The following is a 12,799-nucleotide window of genomic DNA, read 5'->3' as shown; positions in this document are numbered from 1 at the left end:
CATCAAATTATGTTAAACATGTATGTCAAATGAGGAAAAGATTTAGTTAACTAAAATAAGGTAAAATTTATTTTAATATAGATGATGATATAATAGAAGATAGTCAATCGTATAAAAAAATTTATATAGTCGACCTCATTTACTGAGAAAAAAATTTAATTATTATTTATTGTTGTTATTATTTTTAACTTTATATTTGTTATTTGAAAAATGAATACTCAATCTAGTGTCTTAGAGGTAAAGTTTATCCTACATTTTATAAGTACTAGAAGTAAGACTGTAAGTACGTTATTTGAACAAATTACAAAACTTGGAGGGTGGAATGGCAAACAGGAGGGGCAAAATGTGAGAGTTCGTTCGAGTTTCTATGCGCATGAAATCGACACCGTCAGCATGAATTGCAAAGTCAATCTCGCAACGTGATTTTGTATTGAATCCGACACTGTCTCTCTTCCTCGATCATAAAAGTAAATTTTTTGTCTCACTCGCGCTCTGGAAGTGGAAGCGGTCGCCGGGATCGGCCATGGATCTATGGCAGAAGGCGAAGGTCTTCGCCGAGGAGGCGGCGAAGCGATCGCAGGAGATCTCCAAGGAGGCAGCCAAGCGCTCGCAGGAGCTGACCCAGGGCGCCGCGAGGTTCTCGCAGGAGTTCGTCTCCGAGACGGCCAAGAAGTCCAAGGAGATGGCTGCAGAGGCCGCCAAGAAGGCCGATCTGATCCGTTCCGAGGCCCTCCGAGCCGCTGACCAAATCAAGAGCATCGCCGTCGACATCCCCATCCCGATTGCATCCGCATTGGTGCCGGGATCCAGCGCGGCTGTTGCTCCCGACCCTGCTTCGGATCTCGACAGATTTGGGGTGACCCAGGAGCTGAAGGAGTTCGTTCAGGGGCTACAGATTAGCACTTTCAGGGATTTTCCCATGCAAGGTACTAGCTAGATCGCTGTTATCCTATGGTCACTCGATTTTATAATTTATCCATTGCTTTCAAATTTCAAAGTATTGGAAACCATTGAATTCTTTCATTTTTCGTACTGACTTTTAATGATATTCTTTAATATCGTTTATTGTAAGTTTGTTAGCAATGCCGCTTATGCTATTACATTGACGCGTTTCAGGAACTTTGTTGTCGTGCGAAATTGCTTTATATTGCAGTTGCTAGTTTCAAAGTTTGTCTTTGTAGTTTAATGAATATATCTAATTATATCATTTTGTTATTTTTGTAGATGAACCAGAACCAGACATATCGACCATCCCCGCAGCATCAAATGTAAGGCAAGATCTTAATGAATGGCAAGCAAGACATGCTACTCTCGTCCTGTCGACAGTGAAGGTGTTTGAATATGTAATATTTATTTTTTTAAAAGAAAAAAATTAACCTATATCTTCACTTGCTCATTTTTTGCAACAGTGGTATATATTGACCCCCATCTCTTTCTCTATTGTTAGTTTTAGAGGATGACTTTTCGTTGTCTGTGATCTTGACTATAATCAATCCATGTAGTGGTAGAATTTATTATATATGAATCACAACGGAGGATAAGTTTAGATGGACAAATACCGGTGAGGCATGACTATAGGTTGCTCAAATCAACTGTCGAACACACTGCATTTGCCATTGTAGGAATGGTATGTTTTCAATGAGGCTAATTTTGCCATGACATTGTGTGCTAGTTGTCAAGTTCACAATCAGTCAGTGTAAACCTTTCAGGATGGCATGTGATATAGTTTCCTGATTAGCATTTGAAATTTGAAGAGATCCTTGCTATAGTGGAGTATAATCACCACTGCATCTCTCATGAGTTATTTATGAGGCATGATGTAGCTAATGAATTCTATTAGTTAAATTGTTTGTGGCACATGCAAAATTGGGTGTAACTAAAAGAATTATCTTTTAAGTTCAAAGTGGCATGCAATTGATTAGAAATTGTTTTGAACCTTAGTCATATGTTTTGCTGCTTGTAAATTCATATTACTTGCTGCATAGAAATAAAAAGATGTGAATAATATGTTGCATCAAATTAGATGGATTAATTTGACTAGAAAATATATCTGAAGTTGCAGTTGCAACTCAGTTGATCATTTCAAGTCCTTTTTCTGATTCCGTCTTGGCACACAATTAAATATGGAACATCTAATCGATCCTTGACCATGGATTAAGAAACTTGATCTTCCCCAGTGACATACTCTCAAGTACGTCCAAGCATCTACTGCACATTTTATCAATTTCTGCTTATTCCAAAAGTTAGCATAATCACTTTGTTCATCTTTGAACCAAACTGAACAGATGTTCTGTCTTTCTCATATGCATGACAATACTTTCTTGCAAACACATTTGGGGCGTTATGAATGATAGTCATCAGTATATATAGAAAATTATCAGCAAAAACTGACTCATTAGGTATCTAACAACTATTGCTTATTTCTTCTTTTAAATTTCTTTTGTTGTGCCTTTGAATGCCACCTAGTGCTTCCAAGACATTCACATACACTTCTCACAACAGGATGTTGTATATACTCAATATGACCTTGATGCTACTGTAATTTCATCATCATCAACTTGTGTAAGTCCCAACTGTTTGGGATTGGCCACATGGATATTATTTTCCCTCTATTGGATTCTACGTGACAATGTCACTAATAATATTCAAACCAATTGAATTACTTTTACCTTATTAACATGAGTGGTCATTCTCTCCCTCCACTTCTTACACCTTCAACTATAATTCTATGATTGATTCAATTGCTCTAACTAAATAATCTATTGGTTGTCTTTAAATGTCTCCATAAAAAATACAGGATCAACATTAGAAAGGAATTTGATAGTCTTTTCCTTGTTTCTAGAAAGTGACTAAGACTGAACTGGAATAAGAGATGATATTGCTGATAGCTTCAACTATTTTATCTAACCTATTTACTAATGTATCTTTTCCAAAATGCTTATCAATTCATTCTTATTGGATGCACTACTTTACTATTGCTGCTTTCTTGAACTTTTGTAGGTTTAATGAACCTTTCTCATCATTACTGCTAGACTGTTTCACAAATTATAAAATTCTTGACTTGTGCTGTAAACTGTCAAAAGTTATTGCTAGTTACTTATGGAAGAACATAATCCATTCTTTGATTACTCTTCTCAGGCCCTACAATATGAGAATTTTTTAATATTTATAGTCCAGATTTTAGACATTTTTGTCTTGGCAGCTATTCTTGCTTTAGGTTTTGCCTTTTGAAGATGCAAGTATATTTTCTTAATAAAATATACATTTGATTTACCAATTACCTATCTTTCTAAGCTAGTTTTATCTAAACATTCTTTCTTTTCTTAATAGTTTATTGAAAATTTACTTTTATTCTTCAGGAAATATCAAAGTTCAGATATGAGCTATGTCCGCGCTATATGAAAGAGAGAAAGTTCTGGCACATTTATTTCTCTCTTGTAGACAGTCATGTAGCTCCGTAAGTATCTTCTCTGAAAAAAATCTGGTGATCCTATTGAAATTTGGGAATGTGCATGGTCATAAGACATGAGAATATACCAAATGCTAGTGACGGCACACTATGACATCTAGTTATTTCCACTAATGTTGAACAAACTCAAATATACCAAAACAAAGTATCTCTTACATATCAATCTGCCCCTCTATGCTTTCTAATTGAACCGGGTTTCAGGAAGAAGGTAAAAAAAAACAATTTGTTTTGAGGATTCAAAATTATTTCACTCAGATATTTGTCTGTTATTGTCAACAAAGAAAATAACCCACTAGTAAAGTGATGTTTCTAATTCCCTTTCATTCACTATTTTTGTGTAAATACATTATTGCATAATTCAGAAAATCATGAATAATATGAGAGCAAATGGACATGACCAAAGAAGACTCATATCGCCATATATGCAGTGGTTGACCAAGTTAAATATCATTGAACCCCTCCCATCCCCCGCTCCTCACCTGAAAATTAAAAGACGGTAGAAAATGGGATTGGTTGATTTGGATATCCTGATGGGCCTATAGTATTTATTATTGTGATTCCCTTGGCAGCAAACTCTCTAAACTATCTGAATTGTGTACAGCTATGAGAAGACGTTTATGGAGGAGTCAAAGAAGAAAGCAGATCAAAAACAATTAGAGAGTGTCAAGGAGAATCCTGCCACCTTCCCATCTACAACAGCACAAGCAAAGGAAACAAACCTGCAGAAGACTTCCACCTCAAAGATGCCCGAGGATTTGGATGTGTTTCTATTGGGTGATCTTGGAAGCGATGAGGAGGGTTTCGGTATGCAGTTTTTTGTTTATGGTTGTTTTCAATCCAGCATTTATCTTGATATGCTTAAGATACTTCTCTGCTAATTAATTTATTTGATTGTTAGTGTGATCTTTTTTAGAATTATTCAGTCATTCTAGGTTATGTAGTTGCTGGTTACAACTTCTGCTCACACTTATACACTGTTACAGATGATGGCAATGATGATTTGGATGGCGAGTTCAGTAAGATTGGCAGCACCTCGGTAAGGCATTGCATATAGAATTTCAGAATCCTTCCAGTTTACTTCGTTAGAGAATTATTATTATCCGTGATTGGAATACAATGTTCTATGGAGAAAGTACTGATTTGTATAGTCAACCAAAAGTGATGATATGAGCATAGCAAGGTTTCAAAAGCATATACTAGTCGTACACAGTCTATCCACTACATAAGACATAAATGATATTTGGAGGCAAACGCCTCTTATGTGCAGACATGAGATTAAATATTAATATCTAATCACTTGAAAAAAAACTTACTATAGCACTTGCAAGTTACTAAACAAGGCATCTCATGGACTTAAGTCACTTTGGATTAGTTTAAAATAGTTCAAATGAACCAAATAAGGATTTTTTAATCGAATATATAGACTACATATGCCATATATGGTCCTACGTGGTCAGTCTCATGCTTATGCAGCTTGAGCAAGGAACTTTCAAGATCACGGATCATAGTTTATCATATGGTACCCATTCAACATCTCATTTAAAGTCAGTGAAGTTGTTCATTTAATGTTGCATTCGGTTGAAATGAATGCCCATGAAACTTTTAGTGCTTCATTTGGAGGTTCATAGTTAAACTTTGTTGTTATCTTTCTCAACTAATGTTTTTTTGTTCTTCCTCACTCTGCATTATAGGAGTCAAATGATGGGTTTTGCTTTGGAAACATAGTTCTATGCAGCTATGCTCCTGCTAACAGATGCAACTAAGCCACATATGGGTTCTAAATACTGATGAAATTACATAAGTTCATTAGCTTACTACTTGAAGTAATGAGTGAATTTATTTATATAATTCATATGACACCTCACTTTAGTCTCATATAAAGTCATGTCATATGAACAAACTTACAAGTTTAATTGAGTAAAATACCATTAACCTAAACTTTAGACATTAAAGGCTAAGATTAGACATTGAAGGCTAGTGAATGTTTTCAACAAGTTAATATATTAGCTCTCTCACATATTTACAATTGGTATTAGAACTGACCTAATCCAATGCTCGGTAAGATATTCCAAACTATATTGTGATGGTATAGCCCATTACGTTCACATACTATGATTAAAATTGATTCTAAATTATGATCTAGATTTTAGGTTTGAGGTGCAAAACCTTAAAGCATAGGAGATTATGAATTGATACCCTAGTTTGCTCTCACAGATAAAATCTTGCACTAATAATTTTTTTATAAGTATAGACGAGTAAATTATTTTTAATTTAAACATAAACATCAATAATTAGGTCAGACAAATTTACGGATTAATTCTTTTTTCTTGGGTTGAGACACATTGTTTTCAACTTAATGCTCTCATTTAAGCAACCTATTTTTTTTTTCCCTTTCTTTCTCCAAGCCAACTAAAAACTTGCCAATTGTTAGTGCACGTGCATCAAGTGCGGCTAAGTTGGAAATCCTTCTTATTACTTATGCAGGGTTTAGACAGTGATGCTGAGAAACTTTGACACGGGATACGGAAAATTAAACGGATAGTTCAAACCCCCATTCAACACCATCTTTCGCAGTCTCTCTTCCTGTCTGATTACTTGCTGCATTTGCTATAAATTTTGCCTGATTCTTTATCTGTGAAGCTAGTTTTCCATTGTGTCGTGTAGAATAACTCGGAGATTTTATTGTTCGATGGTGATATTTTTAGTTTGTCTCTCCTTGGTGCGATAGTAAGCAGACGACTGATTTTCCAAACAATGAAGATTTGATTATTACACAGTGCAAATAAATGCATGTAGGGCTTGAATCATTCGTGATGTTTGGCCGTTCTCCGTGGTTCATATATGCTTTCCGGATTTATTGGTTGGTCGATGGAAAAATTTCATAGGACTAGATTGATCATCCCGGGTGAATGAAAGATAGAAATATGACACCTAGGTTATTTCATATTTCATTGATATATTTTTTTTTTTTGTCGGATCAGCTATTCTAAATAGTAGTACCAAATGGGCGGCAAAAGACAGCATACAGGTTGGGCACCGAGAGCAGTGACCTGAATACAACTTGATTTTTTATAATAATTAAAAAAATATATATTATTATAATTAATTTTTAAATTTTAACTCAAGATAATAACATCATTTGTGAATTGAAATAATAATTTGTAAAAAATATATATTAATTTGACAGACCATTTAAGAGATGTATATATTTCATGCAGTCGGACCTTTTATTTCTGAGTTGAATTATGCTCCATGAGAAAGCTTTTTGTTTCTTCACGGATGCCCACTCTCCATGTTTGACGTTACTGATCCTCAATTTAGATTATAAATTTTCCAACATTAACAGATAGAGACAATTGCATTTGTTGAAGACATATTATGCAAACTAGGAAGGTATAATAAATGCAATGAGGTTTAGTCACGTCATCATATACTCTTTGGGTGTTCTCTCGGGATGGTCTAGTGACTAACACATAAGGTGTTGCTATCATGAGGTCTAAGGTTTAAATCTCGACAAAGCTAAGGTCACTATTTCAAAGGTTAGTAGCCGCCCGTGATTTAATTCCACCGTGTTGGTCCTAGGACGGGTTGGTAGTGGCACTGTCTCATGCTGGAGGCGAACGTATTCACCTTTTGTCATCATTATATGGTGGATTTTGAATCGGGGATGGGTATTTGATCTTCTCTAAGTCTTAACGGGAGATCTAGTTTTCTTGGACTAATTCATTGCGCCATCATTCCTTAGATAAACTTTAGTTCTTCCATTCAAGTTGGGCTCCATTCCATCTAGATCTCAAGATGCCATGATGTTGACGATAATGCTACTCTGAAGGCTATTAGAATCTCTCTTCAATTGACATCCGTGTGACGGTGTGAGTCAAGCAGTACAACAAACAAACACACACACACACACAAAATGCCCCAAATAGTGACAAAAATATTTCGTCACTAGAGGTATATTGCGATGAAATAACGACGAAATGCGTATCGTAGTGTACATATCAATCGAGACTGATTCTGGGTGCCCGAACCCTTAAAGTTAACAATGTTGACTTTTTCGGTCTGGCCTCTCTGCTCCGATGCTACTCGTCTCGGTCTAGGTCTTCCGCTCCGGCTCTGCTCGCTTGGGTAATTTCGGCCATCTGAAATAGCACTCACCCGAACTCAACTTCCGGTCTTCTCCTCGAGCAACCTTCCGTTCCGGCTTTTCGTCCCTTGGAATCGTCGCATGCTTCCTTCTCGTCCGCCAGCGTACTCTTCTGCAGCTTCGTCCCTCGAACGCACCGAGCCCATCGACTCTCTCCCGTGTCGTCCTTCTCGCTAGTTGCGTCTTTTGCTCCCGGAGCAATTTTTCGCTCTAGCTTCTCGTCCCTCGGAAACATCACACGTTCCTTCTCGTCTGCCGATGTACTCTTCCGCAACACCTCGTCCCTCATACACACCGAGCCCATCGGCTCTCTTCCATGTCGTCCTTCTCACTAGTTTCATCTTTTGCTCGACTTTCTGTGCTCCTAAATTTCTGCACACTTAAACACAGGGTTAAACACGACAGGACCTAACTTAACTTGTTTGATCATATCAAGACAATCTTGGGGTACCAACAATCTCCCCCTTTTTGATGTGAGCAACCCAAGTTAAGTTAAGGCATAGAGTAGTTTTATCTAAAGAGATGTCTCCGAAGACATCAAAGGAGATGGAGGACATGAAGGCAGTTCCTTATGCTTCGGCTGTGGGAAGCTTAATGTATGCAATGTTGTGTACGAGACGGGATATCTATTTTGCCGTGGGCATGGTTAGCAGATATCAAAGTAACCCTGGACAAGGACATTGGACTGATGTAAAACATATATTGAAGTACCTGAGAAGGACTAGAGATTATATGCTAGTTTACCAAGCAGAAGATATGCTCTCTGTGGGTTACACGGATTCAGATTTCCAATCACATAGGGACAATAGTAAGTCTACATTAGCCTGTGTTTACTTTAGAAGGTGGAGCCATTGCGTGGAGGAGTGTTAAGCAAAAATGTGTTTCAGACTCAACCATGGAAGCTGAGTATGTGGCAGCCTCTGAGGCAGCAAAAGAAGCTGTATGCCTTAGGAGCTTCCTAATGGACTTAGATGTGATTCCTGGTTTGCCCAAAATTATCACAATTTATTGTGATAATAGCGGTGCAGTTGCAAACTCGAAGGAACCACGAGTCCATAAGGCGAGTAAACATATAGAGCGCAAGTACTACCTGATACAAGACATCGTCAAGCGAGGAGAAGTTAGTCGCCAAGATTGCATAAGCAGATAACCTGGCAGATCCTTTCACTAAGGCCCTTCCGGTAAAAGCTTTTGATCGGCATGTGGAGGGGATGAGAATCAGATGTATGGCAGCAGATATGGCAGCTTAGTCTTTTAGTATAAGTGGGAGATTATTAGAGTTATACTAAAAGCCTAGCTTTTGTAAACATTTATTTTGAAATAAAGAATCACATTGGTAAAAAAATGTTTACATTTATATGCTAAGTGTAGTTGTTCAATTAATTTATATTGTAGATAACATGGTGTGTGGTGTCACACACAGAAGATTATGTTATCGGTTCTTTATAAATTATAAATAGTAGCTCAGGACTAAGATGGAAAGGAACAAACCATTGGAATAGTCGTAGTGTAATTAGGTATTAATTTATCTTGACTAATATATTACACTAGTACATTCTGAGTGTATTGAGCAGGACCATTTAAGGTAAGTTCTTTTTATACTGACTTAATAAAAAAACAATACCTTAGTTATTATGTAAATATGTGCTCTTAATCCTAATATAATAACAAGCACATATATTTAGTATTTATTTCTTTAACTTATCAAAGGGTGAGATTTAGCTCGATAAATCAATATACTCGATAAGTTGGGAAATGATATTACTTATAGTGTGTGTTGTTGATTATAGAAAGAAACTGTGTCCTAGTAATCTAGGTTGAGAATGTCCCCAAGAGCTCATAAGGATTGTCATGTTAAACCCTGCAGATGGACTTAGTCCGACATGACGATAAAGTTGAGTGGTACTATTCTTGGACTAAAATATTAATTAAAGCGAGTTATCAGTAACTCAATTAAATTAATGGACATTTGATATCTTAAACACAGGGAGACTAACACACTCATGATAAGAAAGAGCCCATAATGTAATTTGGGATTGGTGCGGTAGTGCAATAATAACTCTCTAGTGGAATGAGTTATTATTGATGAACTTGAGTTGTGTGTTCGGGGCGAACACGGGATACTCAAGCTCGTCAGGAGGCCAAAATCAATTTCTCCTCTAAGTCCTGTCGTAGCCTCATTAATGCCTCATATCCACTCATGAAAAGCCATCTTGGTGTCCAAGAAGGGGGCCGACCCATGACTTGGTGACCAAGCCATGGGGTCGGCCCTTTGCTTGGTGCCCAAGCAAGAAGGGGCCAACCACCATAATTCAAACTATGAGGGGTGTTTTGAATTTTTAAAATCTTCTCTTTTTAGATAACTACAAGTTTTAAAAGAGGGAGTTTAAATTTATAAAAACTTTCCTTATTTGAATTAAGTCACATGGTTTAAAAGAAAGTTTTAAAACTTTCCTTTTTTTAACCATCCACATGGAGTTTAAAAAGAGAGTTTTAGTTTTAAAACTTTCCATTTTTTGTAACCATGTTAAAAAAGGAAATTTTAAATGAGAAGTTTTAAATTTTAAAACTTGGTTTAAAATTTTCCTTTTTTAAAATCCACATTAGGAATTTAAAAGAGAGCTTGTAAAATTTTATAAGAGCTTTCCTTCTTTGCTTATAAAATTTTTACAAGATTATTTTTTCTTTTAAGGGCCGGCCACCCTTGCATGGTGCCCAAGCAAGGGGTCGGCCAATCAACCATTCATTCAAGAGGAGAAAAAAGGAATTAAAAAGGAGGAAAGGAAAAAATAAGAGGAAGATTTTAATTTTTATAAAAATCATTCCTTATTTGCCTTGGGCAAGTATTATAAAAGAAGGAGAGGAGAGACCTCATGATGTATTAATTCTTATTCTCTTGCTTGTGCTCCCTTTTGTGGCCGACCCTCTCCCATTTCCTTTCCCCTTGCTCTCTTTTATTTCTTTGTGGTGGTGGTGGCCAGATTTTAGAGAAGGAGGAAGGAGCTTTTGGGTGGTGTTCATCTTGGAGGATCGTCGCCCACACGACGTCCAAGAGAAGGCGAGGAATATGGCAGAAGATCTCGAGGTTATTAGCATACAAAGAAAAGGTATAACTAGTAATCATTTTCCGCAACATGCTAGTTTTTTTTTGTATGAATTTCAAACACAAGAGGCATATGATTCTAGAGTTTCGAATTTGTGATTCGAATTTATGTTTTTTTTTTATTTTTCGAATTTGTGATTCGATCGTTCTTTTTGGTTAAACCTAGAGTTATATAAGGAAATTAAATATTAGCTTTCCTTAAAAGGCTTTGTCTAGGCGGTGGTAGATGATCCCATACCCAAGAAGGACTAGTGCATCGCCATGCAGTCCTGGAAGTTAATTTTGGAAATTAATATTTAATTAAATTTATAACATAGGTGGATTTGGATCAATAATGTTAAGCATCGTTTGCGATCCAAATCTAAACCATTAAGAATGGATAAGTTAAATTTGTAATCAATAATGTTAAATTCTGTTTGCGATTCCTAATTTAATTTCTAAATAACACAATAGGTTGTTTAGGAAAGGTTCGACACTTGTACAAAATTTTTATACAGTGGAGCCGGTATGATCTTCCTAGGACCAACCAACAGTTTCATTATGGTTCTTTGAGTCTTGAATATCTTGCAACAAAAACAGAAGATCTTGTCCATATAAATAGAATACACTAACCATTTTCTGTCAATTTTCTATCATTTGACAATTACCTCTTATAATGTGATGGATTGAAGTGTCTTCCGATGTTATTAAGAGGAAACAAAATACCATTATCTTTTCTAGGAACTCTTTCAACTAGAAAGTCCCTAATATTTTAAATTTTATCTCAATTTTCTAGATCATCAACATTTAAAGGCAACAAGATCTCTTGATTTATATCTACTTCACTGTCATTTTTAGGCATACTGACTTCACCTTTATCATTTTCAGATTATTTTGAATCCTCATTGTGAAGTTCATTCAATTCACTATGTTCCTGATCATTCAATTTATTATCAGTATCATCTTGATTCACTTGTTCTACTACTTCTGTTTGCTTTATTTTTTGGCTGCTAGTGAAATACTTATAAAGACTTTTTGATTGACTTTGAATTAAAACTTCTTCCTTTTGTTTTTTCTTCCTTTTTCCTGCTCCAAACAATTGTTTTCTTATAAGAGACATGTTTACTAAAAGCCTAAATATTAGTCTGCATCGACAATTCATAGATTAAAATAGTTTCAACATTTAAATATAGGAAAAATAATTCACTAAATCATAATATATGTAAATATCAACATGCTAAATTATATCATATTTTTATCTAATCTTAAAACTATGGCGGACTTAAACAAAATGTTCATTGAGGGCTTGAACATTGAAAACATTCAACAAAAAAAAGTTGAAAATAATAAAAACTAGAGAAATTGTATGTCAATTAACATAATTTTCCTATAAGTAATTAAGTTCAACTATCATTGACATATTTAAAATCAAGCCGCGTTAGTATTTCGATAGCGTTATCTTTAACAAAAGATGAAAGGTTACTAAATTAAATAAGAATTCATAAGATTAATGATAAAAAATTCAAGAGACAGAGAAAAAAAATGAGCAGCATTTGCATGATATATAAAAATAAAAAAAAAAGTTATCGTTTTTAAAGGTTCTGTTCCTCGAAGAGAGGAAGAGATCAACAAAACTTTGATTGTTGGAGAGATCAACGTGACTATTCTTCTTGCGGTAGAGATAAAGGAAGATATACGAGCGATAACTTTAAGCATCTTTTAAGAGTCGTGCTTCATATGGATTCGCAGGAGTTCTATATTTTGATAAGTATAATTTTTTTAGGCCCCTTCTTAAGCCGGTCCGTGAGGCGGCTGCCTCGCGAGTCTTATAGAAAAGGTCCAACTCGGCTTGGATTCATCCTTCTTGATACACTATTGATTAGTCGGAATGCCACTCACTAATACTCATAAATCGTGTTACATTCACATTTTTCCAACACCTACCAGCACCTCTGTTTGTCTGGAAGCATCAAATCTAGCCGCGCCAGGGCTCTCCTCCCCAATCACTAGAGGAGTCAGCCTAGGTGATCTACTCAGACTATGGGCTACGTCAACACCATCATCCGGGCTGCTCCCTCCTTCTCTAATATTTTTTTTTTCT

The 12,799-nt window shown here is 35.9% G+C and overlaps 1 protein-coding gene across 2 annotated transcripts; it reads left to right on the top strand.

Moving 5' to 3' along the window:
* Positions 1-468: 468 nt before the first annotated feature.
* On the top strand, positions 469-6,278 carry LOC122038291. 2 transcript variants are annotated; one of them, XM_042597951.1, is made up of 6 exons: positions 469-926; positions 1,225-1,331; positions 3,360-3,457; positions 4,071-4,273; positions 4,453-4,505; positions 5,954-6,278. In XM_042597951.1, exons 1-6 carry the CDS (start codon positions 524-526, stop codon positions 5,981-5,983), a joined length of 894 nt encoding a protein of 297 aa, XP_042453885.1. In that variant the 5' UTR covers positions 469-523; the 3' UTR covers positions 5,984-6,278. The 2 variants fall into 2 exon arrangements, with proteins under 2 accessions (XP_042453885.1, XP_042453884.1); XM_042597950.1 differs by having other exon boundaries at positions 1,225-1,343.
* The last annotated feature ends 6,521 nt before the right edge of the window (positions 6,279-12,799 follow it).

This window comes from Zingiber officinale, chromosome 1A (assembly GCF_018446385.1).
Source record: "Zingiber officinale cultivar Zhangliang chromosome 1A, Zo_v1.1, whole genome shotgun sequence".
NCBI classification, from domain to species: Eukaryota; Viridiplantae; Streptophyta; class Magnoliopsida; order Zingiberales; family Zingiberaceae; genus Zingiber; species Zingiber officinale.
Note: the sequence above shows the minus strand (reverse complement) of the source record. Positions and strands in the feature narration are given on the sequence as shown.